The sequence below is a fragment of the Pristis pectinata genome, chromosome 19 (genome assembly GCF_009764475.1).
Source record: "Pristis pectinata isolate sPriPec2 chromosome 19, sPriPec2.1.pri, whole genome shotgun sequence".
Classification (NCBI taxonomy): Eukaryota; Metazoa; Chordata; class Chondrichthyes; order Rhinopristiformes; family Pristidae; genus Pristis; species Pristis pectinata.
In genome coordinates this window covers 36,198,449-36,223,642 of record NC_067423.1, presented here as the reverse complement: position 1 = coordinate 36,223,642, position 25,194 = coordinate 36,198,449, and the positions used below count along the sequence as shown (strand labels likewise).

The 25,194-nt window shown below is 41.6% G+C and overlaps 1 protein-coding gene across 1 annotated transcript in view; it reads left to right on the top strand.

Annotated features, from left to right (window-relative positions):
- LOC127580579 (1-phosphatidylinositol 4,5-bisphosphate phosphodiesterase zeta-1-like) overlaps window positions 1-21,548 on the top strand; it is a 50,338-nt gene extending 28,790 nt beyond the window's left edge. Inside the window, exons 6-10 of the mRNA XM_052034167.1 lie at window positions 10,101-10,283; window positions 16,299-16,407; window positions 17,428-17,544; window positions 18,690-18,859; window positions 21,357-21,548. Of these exons, the coding sequence (XP_051890127.1) occupies window positions 10,101-10,283; window positions 16,299-16,407; window positions 17,428-17,544; window positions 18,690-18,859; window positions 21,357-21,548 (771 nt within the window). The remainder of the gene's footprint in view (window positions 1-10,100; window positions 10,284-16,298; window positions 16,408-17,427; window positions 17,545-18,689; window positions 18,860-21,356) is intronic.
- The last annotated feature ends 3,646 nt before the right edge of the window (window positions 21,549-25,194 follow it).

The following is a 25,194-nucleotide window of genomic DNA, read 5'->3' as shown; positions in this document are numbered from 1 at the left end:
AGAGATAGGCTAGGAAAGGGAAGAAGAAAAGAAGCATGATGGGAGGTGGGAGGTTTGTGGGGAAGTGGGGTGGGGATTACTTAAAGTGGGAAAAGTGGGAGAATTCAATGTTCATGCCGTTAGGCTGCAAGGTCCCAAGACGGAAAATGAGGTGCTGTTCCTCTAGTTTGCGCTTGGAATTCTCCTGGCAGTGGAGGAGGCCGAGGACTGACATCTCAGTGACAGTGCGGGAGGGGGAGTTGAAGTGACTGGCAACGGAGAGATGCAGATTGCGGTTACGGACAGAGTGCAGGTGCTCTGCGTTTGGTCTCACCAATGTAGAACAGGCCACACTTGGAGCACCAAATGCTGTAGGTGCTATTAAAGGAGGTGCAGGTGAATCTCTGTCTCACCTGAAAGGACTGTTTGGGTCCCTGGATGGAAGTGGTGGAGGTGGTGTAGGGGCAAGTGTTGGACCTATGGCGTGGGCAGTGGAAAGCTCCTGGGCTGGGAGCGGGATGGGTGGGGGGGGGGGGAGAAGTAGGAGTAGGCCACTTGGTCCATCCTGCCTGGTTTACCGTTCAATACAATCATGGCTGATCTTTTACCTGGGTGCCACTTTCCCACACTTGTTGCATACGCTTGATGTCTTTAATACCTAAATGTGCCAATCTTTGTCTGTGGAGAATTATTTGATCAGAGAGTGAGAACCTTACAGAGAAATAGTTGTAATTATCCATGACACTGGCACCTACACTGGGGGTGCAGTGTTTGGACAGTCTGCATCTAAACTGGAACCGGATTTCATGAAAAGATTAAAAGAGGACATGATAAAATGGTTCATCTTCTAGAATGGGTAGGAGATCTAAAAGAAATAGAATGTGAAGATAAACAAGAAAGAATATAGGACCTACTAAATTAAGGAAGGGCATCAAAAGTCAGGGAATAAACACTCCTACCGTACGAGTCCGAGAAAGTTAAGTGTACAGTGAAAGTAGGTACAATTAAAATGTAAGTTAAATTCCTACATGGCAATGTATATAATCACACAGAGGAACTGAGAACAGCAATGTTTGTTCAGAATTACTGATTTATGGCAACAGAAAAATCAGACTGATTGCAGTGTATAAATAATTAACACTGCAGTGTGTAAAATATTTAGGGAGGATAGAGAGGTGAAAGAGGAAAGGAGAATATTTGTACTTGCCAGCGGTAACACAATGGGGTTAGATCATAGTGACTCCATCACAAGACAAAATAGAATCAAAATGAGCAGATTTAGAAGAAAATAAAGGATCCACCACCCTAACTGAATGGTCTACAGATCTACTGACTGACTCAAAATGGCAGGGAGAGGGAAAATGGGTAAAAGTTATGGTTTAATAATTATGGAGAATTTCAAATGCACTGAAAATAACCGGAGCGAAGAAATAGAAGAAGGGAATCAGAAACAATCATAAATCTTGACAACCAATGAGATCTTGGTCCAATTATGTCGAGCGCTGGTGATACTGAATGAGGAATACAATGTACACGGGTCTGGTCTCCCGATTTATGGAAGGATGTACTTGCGATAGAGTAAGCGCAGTAAAGCTTCACCAGATTGGTTCCTGGGGTAGGAGTATGTTCTATGAGGAAATATTAAGCTGACTGGAACAAGACTCTCTGGAGTTTAGAAGAATAAGACATAATCTCAATGAAATATACAAAATTCCTGTGGGGCTTAACAAAGTAGATGAGGTTCCCCTGTGTGATTATACATTGCCATGTAGGAAATTAACTTACATTTTAATTGCACCTACTTTCGCTTTATACTTAAATTTCTGGGACTTCTTTTGTAGAACTATTTATTCCTTCAATTTTGACATCCTTCTTTAATTTAGTAAGATCTTTATTCCATCCTATTTTGCTTATCTTCACATGTTTTATTTCTTATAGATCTTCTCCCCATTCTATAAAATGAGTGCTTTTGCCACCTCCTACTTTAATCTTTTCATGAGATCCAATTCTGGCTTAGGTGCAGTCTGTTCTAACAGTGCAGCTCCTCTACAGGTGCCAGTGTCATGGAATGAGACCCTTTTGTCACACCAGTCCTTTGACTTCATGTTTATTCTCCTGATCTGTCTGCCTTAATAGGCATGAAGCTTGGGCAGTGATCCAGAGTTTATTAACTTGAGATCCTGCTTTTTTTAAAGTTTAGCTCATTATACCTGCACAGCAAGACTTCCTCCCTATTCCTATCTATTTTATTTCATCCAAAGTGTACCAGATTTTTCACGTCCGTTTGCAAATTCCTCATCATGATGTCCCTCATCCCAGCACCAGACAGGCAACATGATGTTTCATGGTCTGAACCTAAGCTGTTTAGGATGTTATCCTTTCCCCTTATCATAACATTTCTTACCACTCACAGATTTATTTTCCCTCTTTGCAGCTTTCCAAGCCAAAGTGATTGACTTGCAATGCTGTTATGCATCCTGCAATCTCTCTCGCTGTCCATATGATGGAAAACATATGGGACACTTTTCCCCCAATCTCTTGGAAGCCCCCACCGTCCTGCTCCCCGAGAGTCACCTTTTCCCTCTTCCTGAATCTCGGAATCTATGGAATGAATTAGCTTCTCTTGAAGTACCTCCGCAACCTTTGGGGTAGAGAACTTCAGGGAATTACCACACCCCTACCAGAAGGAACAGCTTCCTTCTCTCCACCTTCAGATTTCTGAACGGTCCATGAACCCATGAACACTTTAGTTTTCCACTATTTATTTATTTTTGTAATCTATAGTAATTTTATGTCTTTGCACTGTACTGCTGCCACAAAACAACAAATTTCACATCATCTAAATCAGCGATAACAAATCTGATTCTGATTCTGAAATCCCGATGCATTTCAGTTTTAAATAGCCAGTCCCTTATCCTGTCACTACTCTCCCACTGATGGAAACACCTCATCTGTCATGGCCCCTTAGGATCTAATTGTTTCCATAAGATCACCACTTATTCTCCTAAATTTGGAAGAATACAGGTCTAACTTTTTGTAAGCCATTCTTGATAGGACAAGCCTCTCATCCTGGGAATTAGCCCAGTAAATCTCTTCTGGAATGCATCCAATGCTGGTATCATTAGACTGAATTAAAATTAGATGGACCAATTACTTAGTATTTACTTACCAGATTGACTCACTCCCAGAGCACCTCCTCCGTGCCTGCTTTAACATCATTAGACATTCATGGGCTCCAAAAGCCTGTGGAGAGTGATGCAACATTGGTATATATATTCTCAGCATTTCTTCTGCTTGCCGTGCCCACACTATGCTCTTGCTCTTCATCACTGCTGTTGAAGTACAGGTGGCCCACTCACACGGAGCTACGCACCCTCCCAAAGGATAAAAGCACGGTCTTGCTAACTTCAGTTCTCCCAGTTCTTGTTCCCATCACAAGGAACTCCCCAATGATTCATTCCAAATTGTAGAATTTATCTCCCACTGTCATTCAAAAACCGGAATACTTCAATATTAAAGGCTGGGCTAATTGACATGCAGAGCTAAAGAAATTATGAAGCAAAAAACTGCAGATGATGGAAATCTGAAATAAAAACAGAAAATACTCACTGAGTGGGTCGGGCACCATCTGTGGAGAGAGAAGCAGAATTGCTGTTTCAGATCAATGACCCTTCATCAGATAAGGAATCAGATGAAGGGTCATTAACCCAAAATATTAACTCTGTTTTTCTCTCCACAGATGCTGCCTGACTTGCTGAGCATCTCCTGCATTTTCTGCTTTTATTAAAGAAATTAAGCTTTTGTGTTTAGATCTCCTGTTTAAGTTCTTATCACAGCTCATTAAATAGAAAACGCTGGAATTTTTGTCAATTGACCCAGAAGGGAAATTTTGAGATCTATTGTAGGATCGCTCCCTTGAATGTAAGTTGATGCATGTTGAAAGGCTGGTCTTCATCTCAGAGTTCAGTCCTGTCTTTGTTTGACATGTTCACTTTCTTGCTGAATCAAATGTATCTGAGTATTTGGACCAGTTTAGTTCCCCTGTCTCTACCCACTTAAGATGACAAGCATTGACTGAGAAAGGAAAATGGAGCCTTCTAGTCTATGAAAATAAAGTAAAATGCAGATTCTGGAAATCAGAAAAAAAAATAGAAAACACTGGAAACATGTTGAAAGAGAAGCAAATTTTTCAAGTTGAGGACCTTTCATCAGAGCTGTTTATATGGCTCAGAACAGGACAATACTAATTAAACAGGACAACACTAATCATGGGAATTTGAGAGGCGGTTAATGCTTCAGAGGTTTTCTAAAGGTTTAACTAGATTGGATGATGGTGTAAACTGGTGGATGCTTAAGAACTAATTGTCTGCCTCCATGAGCCTGCCACATAGTATTTAACCTAGTGGATTAACAGCACCATGGAAAAATCTGCCTCCATCATGGATTCTTAACTCACCTCAAATAAGTCAATAAATGCTTAGAGGTACTGATGCTTTCTTTTAGAAGAACCAAATGTCCGAGTTGAAAAGCCACAATTATGAGTTAAAGAAGCTTGTCAATAAGAAGAATAATTGAAAGCAAGGCCTGGTAGTGTTAGACGTTCTAAATGGAGCCTATTAACACACCACATGGTCAGTTCTTCCACTTGCTGTGCTCAAGGATCAACCTGATGGAAGAGTAAAGTTCAAAGCACATGGAAGGAAGTATGCTTCAGAAGAAACCAGAGGTCTTGCAAGAAAGAGATAAAAATATAGGCTTGGAAATTGGAATCAATTGTTCATGATTTTTAAGCACAAGTTGCACATAAAAACATTTTTCCACGTTAGATATCATATTGGTGATCATTACCAGGTCATTTTTAGCACCCATGAAGAAATTGGCCTAGGTAGTTCTGTGCCCAATTCCCCTCAGTGTAGCTAATATTAGCCCAGTGTCAGTCATGTAAATAATTATGTTGTATGCTGAATGCTTCTTTACTGCTGGAAGAAATTGGAGATTTTGGGGGAAACCTAAAACCTTTGGTGTTAAAACTCACTGAGGACAGCAACACATTGCATTGGGTTTGGGGATGAAACAGCAATGAAAGGATCTGCACTATAACATTGATGTCTTGTACACAGCATCTCCCAGTCTCAGCACCCTTTGGTTAGCATTTTGGAGAACTAATCAGTAATGGACCCTTCAGCGATCATGGTTTTTTAATAGCTGAACACTGTAATTGTTGGTCTATTGACTTGGGCTACCCAGGGCATAAGAATCAATTGTGTGGGTTTGGGATATTGCCTGTCTCACTACCTTCTCAAGTGCAATTAGTGCTGGGTTTGCCACCAACATGCAGAGTCTGAAATGAATGAAGTAAAAATAGCCCAAAGGCAATATACTAAACTGGGATGAATGAAATGGAAAAATCACCAGTCAAATGAATGCGATAAACACTTAGTTCAAGTAAAGAGCAGTGAATGTTTGAACTTCAGTACAGGCAGGAATTCCTCTTTCTGTCAACATAGCCAGAAGAGCCACAGCAACTTTGAAAAATTATGAAACAGGGGGCTAACTCTTGCATGTACCTTTCGTTTTACGTACTCTAGTGTACAGTTATTATTCACCTCGCTGTATAGTCAAAGTCATTGGCTGATAGATTAAAAATGTGGTAAAAAATCTGCTTTTTTTTGTAAACATCATGGGAACATCAGGAGCTGGATAGTCCTTAAGATTCGTCCCTGATTTTGGGTAACATAGCTGAGTAGTTTGGGCAGGAAGGTCTACTTTCAAACCCTGAGCCCAAAGTTGTCCCTGACTATTCCCACCCCTTTGTCCTGCATCCCCTGCTCCATCCTCTGAACCACAGGGAAAAGTAAACCAGGAATCTTCAGCTTCAGAATACCACCTGTGAGAGGCATCTAGGGCCCTTTGAAGAATATGATGGGACACACATAAATGTAGAATAAACTCTTTATGCTAAGGTGATTAATAGCTAGGATAGCTCACAGTAAGGGGTAGGTTGCAGCCAGAATATTGAACTCTAATGAAGGACCGAGATACAGTTAGAGGGAGATGGAAGCAATAGTATTCTGGAAGGAGAAAATAATAAGATCTGCTATTCTCTCAAGCTTATCTGGTGAAATATGAAGTTAGTAAATGCTATCAATATATTCATTAGTCATTTGGAAAAATGGCATGGGGATTTATTGAAGATAAAACGTAAGGGAAACTGGTGGAAGGATAATTAAATGGACATCTGGTTTTACGTCTTTATTACACATCAATAAAACATGCAACACCACAAAATTAAAAACAAAACGTTTTTTAAAGGCCCTTGTTTCCACCAGTTACTTTCAATGCGATTCTCGTCCACTTAAATCAAATCTTCACATTTGGATTCTGGACATATAATGCAATCACTATAAAACAAATGGTTTCAATAAATTACAGTCCATTGTCCCTTCAATGTGATTTACTTCAATGTTACATCTATAAAAGTAGTATTATATACACAGCTGGCTTTTAGAAGAGATAATGCCCAAAGATTTTTAAAATTCATTTACAGGATGTAAAAAAGCATAAAAAAGCAGCATATAATCTTAATCTTGAGTGATTGCAGAGTTTGGAGTGCAAAGCATGAGGCTGTCCTCATGCTTGATTTTAAAAGCCTGAAATGCAGGTACAATAAGCATTTAAGAAAGCTAAAAGTAAGTTATCATTCATCGCTTGGGGAACTGAATACTAAAATAGGGAGATTATGCTTGAGTAAGACAGACATTGGTGAAACCATACCGGGACTACCAAGTACAGTATTAGTCTTATTTAAGAATGGATGTAAATGCATTGGGAGTTCAGAGAAGATTTACCTGTCGAATATGTGAAATGGGTGTGTTATAAGGAAAGCTCGGACAGTTTGGGCTTGTATCGGATTCAGTGATGATAATGCCAAAGGCTGACTATAGTAGATTATTAGACAATCTCTTCTTGTGTGGCATGATTGTTACTGAACAATAATCTTTCAATGCCTGAACATTGTCTAGATCTTGCAACATTAAGCCAAAGATTTGGAAATGGAAATGTGGTATCATCCATTAACAACCCCTGGGATGGGAGAAAATGTATTGATTAATATTGTTGGGCCTAGATTACTTCTCTGATGAACTACTGCAGCAATATCCTCAGCCTGAGATAACTGATCTGCAATAAACACAATCATCGTCCTTTGTGCTAGATGTGACTCTATTTGGTGGAGATTTTACTTTGGTTTTGCTGAGGATCCTTAGTGCCACACATGATCAGATGTTGTCTTGATGCTCGTCAGCTATTGTCACCTTGCTCTCTGGATTTTACTTTGGTTTTGCTGAGGCTCCTTAATGCCACACATGATCAGATGTTGTCTTGATGCTCGTCAGCTATTGTCACCTTGCTCTCTGGATTTTACTTTGGTTTTGCTGAGGCTCCTTAATGCCACACATGATCAGATGTTGTCTTGATGCTCGTCAGCTATTGTCACCTTGCTCTCTGGAATTTAGCTCCTCCGTCCATGTTTGGACCAAGGCTGCGATGAGATCTGAAGCCGGGTGGTCTTGATGAAACCAAACTGGGCATCAATGAATAGGTTATTGATGAGCAAGTGCTACATGATAGCACTGTTGAAGGCATCTTCCATTACTCTTGTGATGACGCAGAGTAGTTGGATTGGATTTGCCCTTTTTTAAAAAAAAATCATATCGAGGCAATTGTCCACATTGTTGGGTGCAGCCTGGTGCTGGAAAAACTGGGCCAGAGGCACAGCTAATTCTGAAGCACATATCTTCAATACTACAGTGGGGATATTGTCTAGTCCCATGGTCCTTGTTGGATCTGGTACTCTCTGCTGTTTCTTGATACCTGGTGGAGTGAATCAGATTGGCTGAAGAATGGCCTCTGTGATGGTGGGGATCTCAGGAGAAGGTTGAGATGGATCATCCATGGCAGTTCTGGCTGGAGATGCTTGTAAATGCTTCAGCCTTGTTAGAGACACAGAGACGTAGAGCACGCACAGGCCCTTTGGCCCACCAAATCTGTGCTGACCATCAACCACCCATAAATCCTACATTAATCTCATTTTGTGCTATCCCCACATTCTCATCAGTTCCCTCCAGATTCCACCACACACCTACACACAAGGAACAACTTATAGCAGTTAATTGACCTGAAAACCTGCACATCTTTGGGACGTGGGAGGAATTGGGTCACCCCAAGGAAACCCACACAGACACATGGAGAACATGCAAACTCCACATAGACAGGGCCCAAGGTCAGGACATAACTTGGGACTCTGGCACTGTGAGGCAGTGGCTCTACTAGCTGCACCACGGTGTCATTTTTTTTAGGCTTCCCCATCATTGAGTCCAATACCAATGTTGAAGTTTCTCAGGGCCACTTCGTCCTTATTGTATAATTGTCATGTCTGTTCTGCTGCTGGGATTAATTATTGATTAGTTGGCTAGAATTAACTCCTGCAGAGCAAGGGCCTGGACCCGCTGCAATTTGCCTACTGTCACTACAGGGCTACAGCGGATGCAATCTCACTGGCTCTCCCCTCGGCTTTGAAGCACCTAGACAAAAGCAAAACATACGTCAGGCTGCTGTTTAACGATTACAGCTCAGCGTTCAACACCATCCCCTCAGTAATAATCAACAAGCTTCAAAACCTGGGCCTCTGTTCCTCCACATCTCCTTCTCGCTGACAATCAACACAGGCACACCTCAAGGATGCACGCTTCGCCCACTGCTCTACTGTCTCTGCACTCATGACTGTGTGGCAAGGCACAGCTCAAATGCCATCTATAAAGTCACCGATGACACCACTGTTGTTGGCAGAACCTTAGATGACAACGAGGAGGCGAGGAGGCACGGGTGAAAGTCACAAAGGAAAGTGCACATCTTCAACCATTTGGACATTCAGGACCTTCTGCAGGGAACTGAGGGAGGGATAAACGGAATTCTGGGTGCTGACAAGTGATTGTATGTGTGCCAGCGAGGCTGATGGAACTGGCACTTATTGCAAGCAAAACCCCCAGCAATGTAAACTGATGCTGCAAAGGTTCTATGATCTCAGTAAGGTGGGTTAAACAGCATGTTGAATGTCTCTTCTCTTGGTCCCAGCAAACACTCCACTCTTTTAAAGCAACATTTCTACAACTAACTTTCCACAATGTCCTCTGGTTAAGAGTCAATCTTTTTATCTGTGGTTTATCCACATGGCTCCACTAACTCATAACAAGTACTTGGGCGATGTTGAGTGGAAGTAATGGGTAAAAGATGATTAAAGCAATTCAAGGTGGCTGTAGGAAAAGATGCTTCAACATGTTTTCCTTTTGTGCAGAGGTCCATGGTAAAGACATTAGCCTCTTCGTTGCTGAGGATCCTATTCGTTCATCACTCTGTATCTTCCTAACGCTGCACTGCTATGTGACCTCTTCCCTTCTCCAACTCTGATCCCTTGTTCACTCCAGTTTTCTTGCACCAGCCTTGGTCCTCGTGCCTTCACATGCTGGGGTCCTAACATCTGGAATTCCCTGCCACAACCTCCCTCCATTTCTTTCTTCCCCCATTCCAGGCCCTGATCACCCGACCAACATCGCTCCCCCTAATGCCAGGTCCCACACACACGTGATTCCATCCCCCTCCCCCTCACCCCCTCCTTCCCGTCACCCCGGTCCCAATCATGTGATTCCTTCCCCTAACCGCAGGTCCCATTCACATGATATGACCCCTGGGCTCTGAATGCACCCCCCCAGACTCATTGAAATAATCCATCTGTCAGTTCCAGAACTCAACTCACTGAACCTCCTTGCAATGAAGAATTATTGAGATACACCAACAACTATTGTGCCCAGTGAACAGAATCCTTGCACACAACTTAGTCTGCAGAGAGAACAGTTATGACCCAATTTAACAAATACTGCACCATTGTCTTCCAATCTGCACAAATATGATTACGGACTCATTTAATCCAGTATCAAATGTTCTGTTACCATAATGGAAGTAGTATCTTCACTCATGGTACACAGGAAGAAGAGATTGTCCTGACTGGTTTGTTTGTTTCGGCCTGTTTCCTTATTGAATTTCCATGGTTTTTATTCCCTTTGCAGGACTTAAGACACAAGATATTGATCAAGTGCAAGAACGTTCGAATGCTCAGCTGCACGTTTCCTGGAACGTGGCATTTGGTGGATGAGGAGGTTGGAAAGTTCAAAGGAGAATTTGACCCCGAGGCAGAATCTGAAGTCAGGAGTGTGATACCAGCTGGGGTACGGGCGTTCAGGATGAAGGAGGTAAAGACCGAGGTGCCTTGTAATTAGTCTAGTGGATAGTCTGGGTGATGGGTGCAATTGTCAAGGGAACAGTGCTGTACTGGAGATCAGTCATTGACTAGGGAATGGTCTCTCTGAGTGATTGATAGTGAGGAACTTGGAGAGCAGGGACTTGGGGAGGGAGAGCAAAGGCCGGGGTAGTGGAAGAGGGTCGGGGTTTGAGGGATGATTGGGAGGGATAGTGAAAAAGAGGAAAGGAAGTGATGGAGAAGAAGGGAGGGGTGGGCATAAGGGAAGGGAGTGGGGAGTGAGGTGGAGGAAGTGGGGGAAAGGGGATGAAGGGAAGGGGAGTGAGGGAGTTAGAGGGGCTGGAAGCAGGAAGGGCAGTGAGGGAAGAGTAAGTGAGAAAGGGTTAAGCTGGAAAGGGCGCAGAAAAGATTCACGAGGATGTTACCAGTGCTTAAGTTGTAAGGAGAGGCTAGATAGACTGGAATTTTTTTCCTTGGAGTATAGCTGGTGTAGATAACATGGATGGTCACAGTCTTTGTACTTGGGTGTGGGAGCCTAAAACTTAGGACATAGATCTAAGGTGAGATGGGAAAGATTTAAAAGGGACCAAAGGGGAAACTTTCTCACACAGAGGGTGGTGGGTATATGGAACGAGCTGCCAGATGAAGGTGTAGAGGTGGGTACAACTGCAGTGTTTGAAAGACATTTAGACAGGTACATGGATAGGAAAGGTTTAAAGGTTTATGGGTCAAATTCAGGCAAATGGGACTAGCTTGGATAGACATCTTAAGTCGGCATGAATGAGTTGGGCTGAAGGGCCTGTTTCTGTGCTGTATTCCTCTAAGAGATGAGAGGGGAGTCGGAGAGAGGGAAGGGGAGGGAGGAAGGAGGGTGTGAGTGAGCAATGTGGAGGGGGTGTGAGGGAATTGGGAATGGGGAGGGGAGGGGTTGTGTGAGAAAAGTGATGGGAAGTGAGGAGTAGGGAAAAGAGGAGGGAGGGGAGTGAAGAAAGGGACAGGGAAGGGGGAAGGCAACTATGGGTGGAGGGAGGGCAGATGTGTGTGCGATCAGAGTGCATCTGATGCAACTGGAGTGTGAGGAGGCATCAGTGTGTGTGCATCCACGTACAGGTGTGTTAAGTCCCTGCCGCCGAGCCTGGTTTCTAATTATCTCTGATCTCTCAAGACCTCCAAGACCTTACTCAGGTGCATAAAAGCCAACCATTTTAAGAAAAAATTAAGCACAGTCGTCTGCTGTTCTTCAACTGTGCTGGAAAATAGTCACCCTTAACCCCAAGGGAAATCATATAAGTACTTGTGAAGGGTCAAATTCACAGAGTTCCAGGGATGACCAGAGGCCTGGGAGTAACTGAATTGCTCATGTAAAGAGCCAGTACAGATCATTGGGCTGAATGGCCTCCCTCTGTGTTATATGATCCTCTTCTTTGTGTGTGTGTGTGTGTGTGTGTGTGTGTGTGCGCGCATGCGCGTGTGTGTGTGTGTGTGTGTGAGCATGCCCAATGTCTTTCACACTCTTAATGACATAGGTGATACTTTCTAACTTTAATGGTTTGATCAGATGCACATTTACTATTGTTGGGCCATGCCTGCACATCACCTTGTTAACAGTCATGCTGACAGTTGCAAAGACTTCTTCAATAACAACTCCCAAATTCATGATCTCTTCCACCTGGAAGCTCATGCAGTAGGTACATGGAAACACATCATCTCCAAATCCCCTCCCGTGCAACACACAAACCTGTTTGGCAAATCATCACCTTCTAACCTTCAACAACCTCTAACAAAAGAACATGATGGAAGTTACATATTACTTGGAGTTTACTATTTAATCCCCTGAGCCCTGTTCAGATCCCATATTTTTGCATGACATAGGAGACCATTTGGTCCTTTGAGTTCCTGCTGCTTTTCAGAGCAATCCCATCAGTCCCATTCCTCCACTTATTTCTCTGTCACCAATTCTCTCTCACATGCCCATCAACTCCACTCTGCATCTCTTACTGCCCACCTACACCAAGGAGTAATTTGCAGTAACCGATTAACCTACCGGCATCTTTGAGCTGTGGTAGGAAACCAGAACATCTGGGGGGAGGCGGGGTTGGGGGGGAAATGGGAGACGCATGTGACCACAATGAGACCATCAGGGAGGACGTGCAGGAGCCTGAAGACCCTCATTCAATGATTCAGAAACAGCTTCTTCCCCTCCACCATCAGATTTCTGAACGGTCCATGAACCCTACCTCATTATTCCTTTTCTTGCACTATTTACTTATTTTGTAATTTATAGTACTTCCATGTCTTTGCCCTGTACTGCTGCCGCAAAACGACTAATTTCACGTGTATAAGACAGTGATAATAAACCTGATTCTGATTCTGATACAGACTTCACTGGCAGCAGAGGTCAGGAATGAACCCGGGATGCTAAAGCTGTGAGGCAGCAGAAGTTCCTGCGGTGCTACCGTGCTGCCCTCGTATTAGATAGGGACTGATCTGTGTATTTCATCTGCCTGAGTTCCATTATCCTCACCGTATAAAGATGCATCAATCTCAATGTGACATTTTCATTTGTCACCCCAGCATCAGCAGTTTTGTCTTTGGGGAATGAGGTCTATTGTTTCACACACCTTGTGTGGATGGCTTGGTTCTGAGTTTAAGATTATGCCCTGTTGTTCAGGATACCTTCACCACCAATGTTTTCTATACATCTCCCCTATCAAGTTCTTTAACCATCTTAATTGCCTCAATGAGATCACCCTTTAATTTTTGTTTTATATGCAAGGAAATACAACCTCTTGTTTGTTTTCATATTTCAGTTCCATGGAAGATTTACCTGATAACGTTAACTTCCTTTGCTCATGGATATTTTCGCTTTTTGTATTCCTATCACTATGTCACTTTTCCCAATGAGTGTAATTTTCTACATGACGTGTTTAGCAATAAACAAGAAAAAAATGCCAAGGAGATTTGGATGAGGATCGTACTCTGAAATTAACCCCTGGGCAAAAACGTTCAATCCACAATCACATTTCTTGTCCTGCCGAAACAGGCTCGTTCTGATTAGTGCCCTAAAATTCCATCACTCAATGTCACTGTGGTTGCCTTTTCTTTAATTTCAGTAAACAATAAGCCCTATTAATCAGAACACAGCCAAGAAAACTTTTTGTAGGTTTCAGGCCATAACCTGACTTATGATGTATGGGTGCAATGGTGTGAATTGAAACACTAGTTTTACCAATTCAGAAAACAACAATTTTATAAAATATTTTAAACCGTGCATGTTCACGATTGAGATTCTATAGCACTGGGGTTTAACAAGAAAATCAGTGCAAATGTGTATCTCTGCCACGCTTTGAGTGGTTAGTTTGGCAAATATTCTGTTTTTAGAGAGAACACACACCATGGGTATATTTGGCACAATCCAAAACTAAAATGATCATAATAAATAAAGCAAAAAGCAATGGAAGAAACATCCAAAAACCAAATGAACTCTACACAGTGGGAGTTGGGGGAGTGGGGACTGGGGAATAAGGATGGATGAGTTGCAGGTTTATATCATATGAAATGTTAAGTCAGTCTGTGGGCCTGCTCAGAATAGCCAATTATCAAGACAAGTAGACAATTGAGTTGCTTCACAATGTCAAATCCATGCAACATCATTTGAACAGAGACTGAAAAGAGGACTTCATTTTTTTAAAGAAGCTTCATGCAGTTTGTAATTAACAGAATAAGTACAATTTTCCTGGTGGATGCGCAGCAAGCCTTTGTAAATGCAACTTATCCTGACCTCTTCTGAACATGGCTTTCACTGGTGAATCTGATAGTGTGCGTCACTGCCATAAAACAGCAGGTAAAATTATCACATGCTCCAAGTGACAGCACCGGATCCAAAGGTATAAATATGAAAGGGCCATCCTATCTAAAACCCAGATGTAAATGGGGTGTGGGGGAAAACTTGGCAGCACAGCAGGAAGCAATAAAGTGGCAATTAAAATTTCTACTGCTTTCTTTTCATCAGGCAGGGAAGGTTAAAATTAGGCCTTAAAATCCCTCATTAGCATCTAAGTTTTCCTAGTTGTAACCACTTGTCCTTTGGTGTGATAAACAACATGTATTTCCCTGTGCAATTTCATTGACTACCAACAAAGTCCCCTCCTCTCTCCTCAGCCAATATCTCAAGGATATCCTGCATTTATCCAGCTACTTTTTATCTGTTTTCAAGGCCAAGGAAGTGAGGGCCTGGACGTGGATGCACTTCCCTTACATCCTCATGTCAGCAGCAAGAGAAAGTGTTAGGATTTAAGTCCTGATATTATGGGCGGGAATGATAATTTAAAACAGTAAAGAGTGAGGAATGTTGAAAGATCCAAAGCACAGGATTCAGAACCCAGAGGTTAAGATAAATAGAGACAAATAAAAAAAGAGGAAGTGTAATAAGGAATATGAAGAAGGCAGGGTTGTACTGTTCTATGATGAAGCATTTGAGATTAAATTAGGAATGCTGATTAGAATAGGGATGGGATGTGGCCTTGTGAGAGTGGGAACAGTAGCATATGTGTTCTATGCCAACTGCTGGCAACAAAGGTCTGTCATAATACATGAAGGGAGGAAGCTAAGTGCTGGAAAATCAGTGGTCTAATACTCCCCCTAGGAACAGGAAGTTCATGTTGTGCTGTTGCACAACCTTCATGAAAGGGAAAAATCAAGAAAACTCCCATCTCAGGATTTTCCATTTGATTGTACTCTGTGTGGAGTTTGCTCGTTTGCCCTGAGACTGAGTGGGTTTCCTCCAGGTGCTCGGGTTTCTTGCAGCATCCTAAAGATGTGCTGATTGATAGGTTAATTGGTCACTGTAAATTGCCCCCTAGTATGTAGGTGAGGGATAGAATCTGGGGGGAGTTGATGGGAAAATGGGTTGAATAAAATGGGATCAGTGTAGAATTAGTGTAAATGGGTACTCGATGATTGGCACAGATTTGCTGGGCTGAAAAGTCTGCTTCCCTGCTGTAGACTCTATAATAAACTACCGGGGAAATTGAGGATTAGTGTAAATGGGTACTCAAAGGTCAGTGCAGACCTGATAGGCTGAGGGGCCGGTTTTATTCTGTGTGACTATGACTACATGACTCAATTATATGAATCTATAACCTAACATTTCATGGATGCAACAATAGTTGGATGAAACAAGAATGATCTCCAACCTTACATCGTCCTCCTTCTACAACCATGCTTGATGCTCATTAGATTATTTTTCTGTTGTTGGGCAGGCCATGTCGTTGACATGCCTGACACCAGAGATTACCAGGCAGACAGAGAAAAGGATTCAAGGATTTGCTCAACAGCCTTCTTGAAGAAATACAACATTCTCACTGACTCCTGGGAATCTCTGGCCCGTGACCATTTAAAGTGGAGGAAGGTTTGGGACAGTATTGTGAACCTCAGCTCTGTGCATTCATAATGCTCAGCAAACCTCTGTAAGTGAGGGAAGGAATGCACCACCTCACAAGCCCCACCTGCCTGATGCACCAGCCTCCTCCTAACCCACTTGTGGAAGTACCTGTGGCTTATTATCCACCACAGACCCCACAAAATCAGAATGGAAATAAGTCATAGTCAGTCCTGAGGGACTGCCTCAGAAGAAGGCACTATGGGTACTCTGGCTTTTCAACCTCTTACCCATGTAGATGACCAGTGAGTGCTTGTGCCAGTTATGTCATGCTACTGGAAATGAATGGCATTATATTTGCAAGCTCCCAGTTTTGATGACCTCATTTCATTTCAAGCCAAATTGTGTCTTTATTGTAGCTCAGAGTTTGTATATTCTGTTGTGGACATCACAATGATTACAAAAGAGAAATGAACAAAACACGCCACAACGGTGTGAATGCTGAACAGTGAAGCTACATTTATCCTGTATGGCAAGTATTATACATGGCCGTAATGTGTTTCACATTAGTAGTTCAGGTTCGATCCAAGGTTTACATTTTGACATCTTATGACATTTTTTTCACAGAAAAGAAAGGTTGGACTCGCAATGGAATTCTCAAATGTCATGGTATATATAAAACCAGTCAAATTTAAAGACTTCAAGCATTCATGGGACAATCAGCTGTTTTATGAAAGTAATTCATTTTCAGTACACAGTGCAATGAAGTTAGTAAAGCAATCAGGTAAATGCATATTAAGATCAATATTTTTTCATTTCCCCTGAAGTTTATACTGAGCGATTAAAAAATAGAGCATGCAATGTTTTCAATTTCTCCCTCATCTTATCATACAGGACCAGCTGTTATTTGCTCTTTTTTTAAAAAATATGTTGGGATGGTGGTGAATTCAAGTTTCAGAGCCATTACCATACTACAGCAGCTGAGTCAATTCTCATTGTAATCAACCCTACCACAGCCAAATTATTACAGGCTGCTTCCTGAAGCTGAACATTTTCAAAACCATACAGAAATGTGATAGAGAACTCAGAGGGAGGATTATTCATTAGGCATATGCTTTTGGATTGAGGTGATGTTTGACAGTACTGGGGTGGCACAGTAGTGACGCAGGTAGTGCAGTTGTCTCACATTCCAGTGGCCCAGGTTCCGTCCTGCTGTCTGTGTGGAGTTTGCACCATATGGTTTTCCCCTGAGTACTCTGGTTTCCACACATCTCCCAAAGATCTGATGTTTGGTAGATTAGTGGGCTGTTGGAAACTACTCTCAGTGTAGGTATCTGGTGGGGGAATCAGAAGAATGGTGATGGAATAGGTTACATGGAAATAAATGGTGGATTAATAGGATTGCTTTACGAGCCATCATAGAATCAGTGGGCTAGGTAACCTCTTTCTTTGTTGTAAGGCAATATATGAAAGACTGGTTCAGTTCTGCACCAGTTGACTTCCCAGACTTCAATAGATTCTTTGAGAAGGTGTGAATATGGAAATCAGCCTGAGCTATGCCTATAACCTTTCAACAGTCCACAGAGCAGCAGCTCCAGAGGTCCGGCGAGAGGTTCCTTGTTTGTCCAGTAATGAAACAGAGAAAATATTAAAATAAGAAAAGATATACATTTATAAAAATAATGTATTTATTTGCTTGTATTTAAAGGTGCCTTCTGTGTTTCTTTGAAATAATGTTAAGTATCTTTTTATTCAGCTTGTGAATTTGTACTGCACAATTCAAAATTCCTTTCAAGGATTTACTCTGCAGGCATCAGAAAGAATCCTTCCAATTACAAACCTCACGAATTCTGGAATGTTGGCTGTCACATGGGTAAGCTTCTGCTCCCATTCCTTCTTCCATTATTTGCTTGTGAGCAATTGGCATTGTCCATAAATAGAAAGGTCTTCCTAAGGAAAAAGGTACTTTGTCTTTGACATTTCATTGGGTTCTGGAAAATTATCATAATACTCACCTGATTTTTATCTTTCCCTCCCAGAAATAGGGATGAGAATAACCCTACCATCTTTCACTTTCCTCGGCTACATTTCTGTAGCAATGTTGAAGTGCAGTACACGTTTAAACCCTTGTGCCTATTTTGTCTTTCAATGACGTCATGGCGGACCTGTGACCTACCTTCAGAAACTTTCCCCATTTCCTCATTAACTTTAACAGAATTTTTTTTTCAATCTCAGACTGAAAAAGAAATAATAGATCAAAAGATTTACAGGAAGAGTTCCATGCTGCCACCACTTACTTATCTTTGCCTCTGAAAGGCCTGCTTCTATGTTGAGATGAATGTTCCCAATTCCTGGATACTATAAACAGTGGGAATTGGGTAAATAAAGGGAAATTAGCTGTTTCCCTGATTGAAAATGATCATATTACACTTTAATCTATCAAATCATGGAATACGTCTCCAGTTTGTTTAATCTCACTTTGCAGCTTAACGTTGCCAAGGTCCTGCTTCACACATGCGTGGGCGATAACATTCTGCTGCTGGATAAACCCTTTTAACAGTCTGTCATGAGCAAGTTGCTTGGAGTTCATTTCCTTGTCAGCTGCCATCTAAAGCCCTTATTATGGGTTAACCTGCCTTGGCCAAGTAATGTTTCAAAATGGAGATATCATGTTTGCAAATGAATCTCTCTAAATTAGCAGCTTGTCCATATTAAAAAGGTGCAAAAATTGTGGAACATGGCCTTAACAAAGACTAAACAAGAAAAGTGGAAACTAAATGTGAGGTTGGTCTAGACGAGAGGACAATAATCAGCTCACAAAGGTAGGAAACAATGTCAAAGATCTTCGAGGATTTTTAAATGTTAACAAGAACTCAGGTAGCACTCTTTCCTTTGAGTTACTTGGTTGAAATCCCACAAGATGGGTGGCTGGGATAATATTTCACATTGGGTGAGGAGCCAAACACTGCTACTTACATTTATCTCAACCATACTTGTACTTTTCTTTTTTATGTGCAGTTTCATTAAATTATGAGGCTCCTGGATTGGGCATGGACCTTAGCCGAGGCAAGTTTCAGGACAATGGAGGATGTGGCTATGTCCTTAAGCCTCACTTCATGAACAACGGCAGCAAATTTGACCCACTTTCTTCCAAACACGATTTTGAACCAATGATCGCTTTAATACAGGTTTGTAGCTTGCATTGCACCAAATGCACACAATAAATTTAATCAATTTAGGTAACTGTATCATATGTAGGAATAGTCTTAACCAAATTTAACCCACAGACTTCCGAACGGTGCTTTGATTCAGCAATTCACTGAACAGAGGTTATCATGAGGATTTGTATCAAACATGGGAACAAGTTAAATTAGTGGTACCAGCCTTAAATTTTCAGTGACAGGATGTATATAAGCACCATCGGTACTTGTTGGGAAACACAGTGTTCTTTTCTTCTAATTTTACCATTTGTGGCTTGCAACGTCAGAGGACTGGTTATTATGATTGAGGAGATAAAAGAATGATGATGTCTTCTGGTTTCCTTTTGCATTTCCATGTGTCTGATGGACTGGCTAAAATTGCAGTGCCAATGTGTTGATCATTTTATTACATAGTGACAAAATATTCATGATAAAATACCATCATAAGCTCAGTAAAATTCATTCAATGAAGCAACAGATGAGTGTGATCATTGAAGAGCAATGTGTAAACAGACTGTCTATCTCACCTCGTAATGACTGACTAAATGAGAATTGTTGTTCTCAGGCATTGTAGAAAGGAGGTAATTAAATCCTTTCCAGCTAGTCTCTGTATTATCCAAATGTTTACCAACGGAGAAGTGATCTGTGTAAATGATCTCTCATAGTTCAGGCTTGAGTGTGTTATCCAAATGGAAGTTTATTACTCAGACACAACACATAAAAGAAATCATTGTGGTTATTCACTGAATTCATACAACCTGGATTATTGAAGATACAAAATGATCCTGTTTAGCTTCTTTGGTGTTTTATTTCTGACTGGCCTGTGAATTGTCGACTCTTTTAAAGAATTCCTATTTATTTTTTCCACTGAAGTCACATGCGTAATGAAATATGATTCCTCTGTCTGAACCTCCAGGCTTCTTGTGATGTATTACAGAGGAACTAAATGCATCTTGGTTATTGAGCACAAATCTCCTTTCACTTATCCCACATTCCACGACTTCTGTCCCTTCCCCATCCAATAACATTGCCTTCACCAAACTGCAATATTCAGACCTATTCAAGCCCAGCAGAGACTCTGGATGTGAATAACTCTAAATGGGAGACTGGAAGACTTAACTCAGAGCTGAGAATGGTTTAACAACTAATTCGAACAACCTGACGGAGGGTTTTAAGATTATGAAAGCATTTGATAGGGTGGGTGTAGAGGTGTTTCCACTTATGAAGGAGACCAAAACCATTGCTCATAATGGTCATGAGTAAAATTGATATCGGTATTGGTTTATTATTGTCACCCATTCTGAGGTACAGTGAAAAACTTTTCTTGCGTACTATTTGTACAGATCAATTTATTACACAGTTTATTACACAATTGATTACACATTGTGTTAGTACAGAGTGTATTGAGGTAGTACAGGTAAAAAAAACAAGAACAGAGTACAGAGTAAAGTGTCACAGCTACAGGGAAGTGCGTTGCAGGCAGACAATAAGGTGCAAAGTCACAACAAGGTAGATTGTGACGTCAAGAGTCCATCTCAATGTATAAGGCAACCGTTCAATAGTCTTATCACCGTGGGATAGAAGCTGTCCTTGAGTCTGGTGGTATGTGCCCTCAGGCTCCTGTATCTTCTACCTGATGGGTGAGGAGAGAAGAGAGAATGACCCGGGTGGGTGGGGTCTTTAATTATGCTGGCTGCTTCACCAAGACAGCGAGAGGTAAAGACAGAGTCCATGGAGGGGAGGCTGGCTTCTGTGACGCACTGGGCTGTGTCCACAAATCTCTGTAGTTTCTTGCGGTCCTGGGCAGAGCAGTTGCCATAGAATTCAGTAAAAACAGTAGTAGGATGGTTAAAAGTGGGACGTAATTCAAAAGTGAGTGTTGAGGTGACAACAGTAAAGATACGAGGAGAAAAGAAAAGTAGGACATGCTGATTTGAATCAATGAATGAGGACAAAGGGAAGTTTGTGTGGAGTGTAGACATTGACATGGACCGGAAAGATCCAATATCCTACTTTTCTCTAATTCTCCATCATAACAGCTCATCAGCTAAATACTAGTTGTGCAATAGTGCATGAAGAATCAATGAGGAATAAGCTCACTGAGGAAGGTTCCCTCTGCTGTTGCAGCAAAACATGACTGTGGTGGTAAATAAGACATAAACAATTTCATTAAAATGGTGAATGGAAAAAAACATTTATTCTGATGTAGAAGATCTGTTTTCCACAAAAATAAATTACATTGCTTAATTTTTCTTTATGAATGCAACGGCAAATCCAATTCTGCTTTTCCTTTAGTATAAACCCTTGTTGGACAAGAGCAGAGAGTAAAGGTAGGGTTATTGTAGTTCTGTATCAACTCTCTGGACTAATCTTCTCATGGATTGGGGAATGGTGCGTGGAATGGTTGATTAACTTGATAAAAAATATGGTATCTATGATACTGGAAGCACTGTAAGGCTGGTTGATCGTTATTCTCTTTGCATAGATCATTAGTGGTCACCACCTACCAGTCTGCAGAGCACAAAGTAATATATCAATTGATCCCTGTGTGCGAGTGGAAATTTATGGTGTGCCCACAGACAGTGCAATACAGCAAACCAAGGTCTTACCTTCAGCAGGTGAGGAAGTTAGAATGTATGCATGTGGTGTAAGCCATGTTGTCACGTTGCTACACTAAAACATTAGGGTAATTATTTCTAAAACTGTACTGCTTGGCAAAGCAAAAATTCAAATCAACTCTTAATAAAAAGCTGTTTTCTCAAAGTATAAAATCACTCAATCAATGGAGGTTTATCATTTTACATCACTTCCTTCATGTTCTTATTCTGTTACCATTTTGACTTATAGAAGTCTGGATGCATTACAATCATCTTTTCAAATCAGAGGTATTAATAGCATAGATTGAGGTCATTTCCCCTGATGTGTTGCAGTGTTCTTTTGCTGGAGCAATGCAGAATTAATTCCCTTGCCTTACTCTCTCCATAGATCTGTGTCTTCATATTAAAAGGATAACATGGTTTCTGTCTCAGATGCCTTTGTGGTAAAACACATTGCATGAACCACAAATGTATAAAAATCCTATTCCAAACCATAGTCCATGCTTATTTGACTTTCTGATCCATTTAAAACTAAAAACAAAATGCTGTTCTTTTTGGTCTTTCATTCTCCTGTGGACGAAGTTCCAATACTTATTGGGAGAAGTACATATTTATGGACTGTGTCAAGCTCCATTAAATATATTAAACCCTTGAAGGCAAAAACATTTGGAAATGCAGAGGACTTATTGACATATTTCCTGCTGATGTACTTATCAATACATTCTGAGGATGGAACGTGTTTACAAAGACTCTGCTGCAAAGACTCTGTCCAAAGTGTACTTCCATTATACAGAAATAGATGTGTTAATTGATTCATGTGTTCATTGTGACTTTTATCAATGACCATGTCCCAGTGACAGAAAGAAGGTTAACGCATTTCCCGTCAGTGAACGTACCTTTGAGGCGGCGATTCCCTTCTGAAAGCATTGATGTGTAAAATGTGCTGAATTTGTTGTAAACAGCAGTGAAATTCAGGTAAATTTGCTTTAATCAAGATAATAGAACAGGAACCAGCAATTACAAACCATTCATGTTTCTCCATTCAGTTTGGCAGTCAGACATGCTGATAGACTTTATTGCTGGTGACACATGAAAGCAATTGCTTAGATAGAAAGACTCCAGAGGCATTAGAACAGACTTTATACAGGATTCATCACCATAGGTCAGATCTCCAAGTAAGCATAGCTGTGGAAAGCTAAGGAGATGTTATTTATAGCTCTCTCCAGTAGACACTTTTGCTCTCATCACACAAACTCTGGTAGCATCAGACTGAACTGTTTCCTTCTTTTCTTTAGGATGCTACCCCAGATGGAATGATTGTTTGGTCTTTTGTGTTCAAGTTCCAGAACTTGCTCTTGTACGATTTACAGTAAAAGACATGAATCCTCTCACCGAGAATGATTTCCTTGGTCAATATACGTTGCCGTTTACAAGCATGAGAAAAGGTAAGGCTGTCATGGGGTGTCCTGGCAGTGTTCTTGCAAAAAAGACCTGTCACCAGTGAGAAATCCGATAACATGTTGGTGATTCATGATTGGGAATCTGTTAATGGAAAAATGAAACAAAATTCTCAACTTAAATATTATTATCATAAAAGGTAATCACTGCCATTGAATTCATGCATGGGAGGCTGCTCCAGAAGGTTCAGTCGCTTGGCATTCAGGATGGAGTAGTCAATTGGATTCAACGTTGGCTTAGCAGGAGAAGCCAGAGAGTGGTGCTAGATCGCTGTCTCTCTGATTGGAGGCCTGTGACTTATGGTGTGCCGCAGGGATCGATGCTGGGTCTGTTGTTGTTTGTCATCTATATTAATGATTTGGATGATAATGTGGTCAACTGGATCAGCAAATTTGCGGATGACACCAAGATGAGGGCATAGTGGATAGTGAGGAAGGCTATCAAAGCTTGCAAAGTGATCTGGGCCAGCTGGGAAAATGGGCTGAAAAATGGCAGATGGAATTTAATGCAGACAAGTGTGAGGTGTTGTACTTTGGAAGGACAAACCAAGGAAAGACTTACACAGTGAATGGTGGGGCACTGAGGTGTGTGGTAGAACAAAGGGACCTGGGAATACAGATCCATAGTTCCTTGAAAGTGGTGTCACAGGTAGGTAGGGTCATAAAGAGAGCTTTTGGCACATTGGCCTTCATAAATCAGGGCATTGAGGACAGGAGTTGGGATGTTATGTTGAAGTTAAGTAAGATGTTGGTGAGGCCAAATTCAGAGTATTGTGTGCAGTTCTGGTCACTGAGCTACAGGAAAGATATCAATAAGCGTGAAAGAGCACAGAGAAAATATACATAGATGTTGCCGGGACTTGAGGACCTGAGTTATAGGGAAAGGTCGAATAGGTTCGGACTTTATTCTCTGGAGCACAGGAGTATGAGGGGAAATCTTATAGAAGTAGACAAAATTATGAGGGGTATAGATAGGGTGAATGCATTCAGGCTTTTTCCCCAAAGATTGGGAGAGACTAGAACTAGAGGTCATAGGTTAAGGGTGAAAGGTGAAATATTTAGGGGGAATCTGTGGGGGGAACTACTTCGCTCAGAGGGTGGTGCGAGTGTGGAACAAGCTGCCAGTGGAAGTGGTGGATGCAGGTTCAACTGTAACAAGTTTGGATAGCTACATGGATGAGAGAGGTATGGAAGGCTATGGTCCAGGTTCAGGTAGGCAGAAAAACAGGCCGACATGGACCAGATGGGCCGAATGGCCTGTTTCCGTGCTGTAGTGCTCCATGACTCTATGACAATTATATCAGTTACAATCACCACAGCATGTAATGGAATGAGCAGTATGTATGTATATGACCAAGCAAAATTCAACATCAAGTCCCACTTACACCCTGCCTTTAAGACAGAAAGCGTCCTAAAGTGCTGATGGAGGCAATGAAACATAGAAAGAGGAACAGGATCAAAGTCTTGGTCAGAGAGGTGAGATTGAAGGAAGAATTAGCGAGGGGATGATTGAGTGAAGGACTGTCAGCTGGATGGCTGAGGGAAAGTGAGGAGAATGTCAAGGAATGGAGAGTTCAGGGTTGGTTGTCACTCTGGGGAGTTTCTAGAAATTGTGAGGGGTAAGGCCGTAAATCGATTCAACTGGCTTTGTGAGTTTTATGTTTTAAGACAACTCGGAGCCAATGTAAGTGATCAAAGGCAAGGCTGGGCGAGGAGGGTGATGCGGGAAAGGATGGCGTGATGATGCAGCAGAGTTTTAGATGAGTTAGTTTACACAGACTGGAGAGTGGAGGCTGGACAACGACAGCTCTGCAATCATCGGTTGTCACAATGAGAAGGGAATAAAGAGCTTTAGCTGCTGAAAGTTGAAACAAGGGCAGTTGCAGTGAATGTTATGGAAATGGACATAGGATGGAGGGTGTAAAGGATTGGAAATGGGGCTGAGCAGGATGCCAAGGTTATGAATGGACTGGATAGTGTTTAGAATGAGTACTGTGGATAGCAGAGGCTGAAGTCAATGGGTCCAATCATTAACTGGGGAAAAAAAAATCTGTGGTTCTTTTAAGACTGGATATCCAATAAGCAGTTGCTTATGGAGAGGGAAAGGAGAAATAGCAGAGAAATAGAACTGAGTATTGCCAGTGGGTTATGGAAAGTAAGGACAGTTTGTGGATGAGAAAAAGAAGGAGGCCCTGGGCAAATATTTCAAGAAGTCTGAAGATCAAGGAGAACAGAGAGAGAGTGATAATGGCAGCTGCTGCTGGAGATT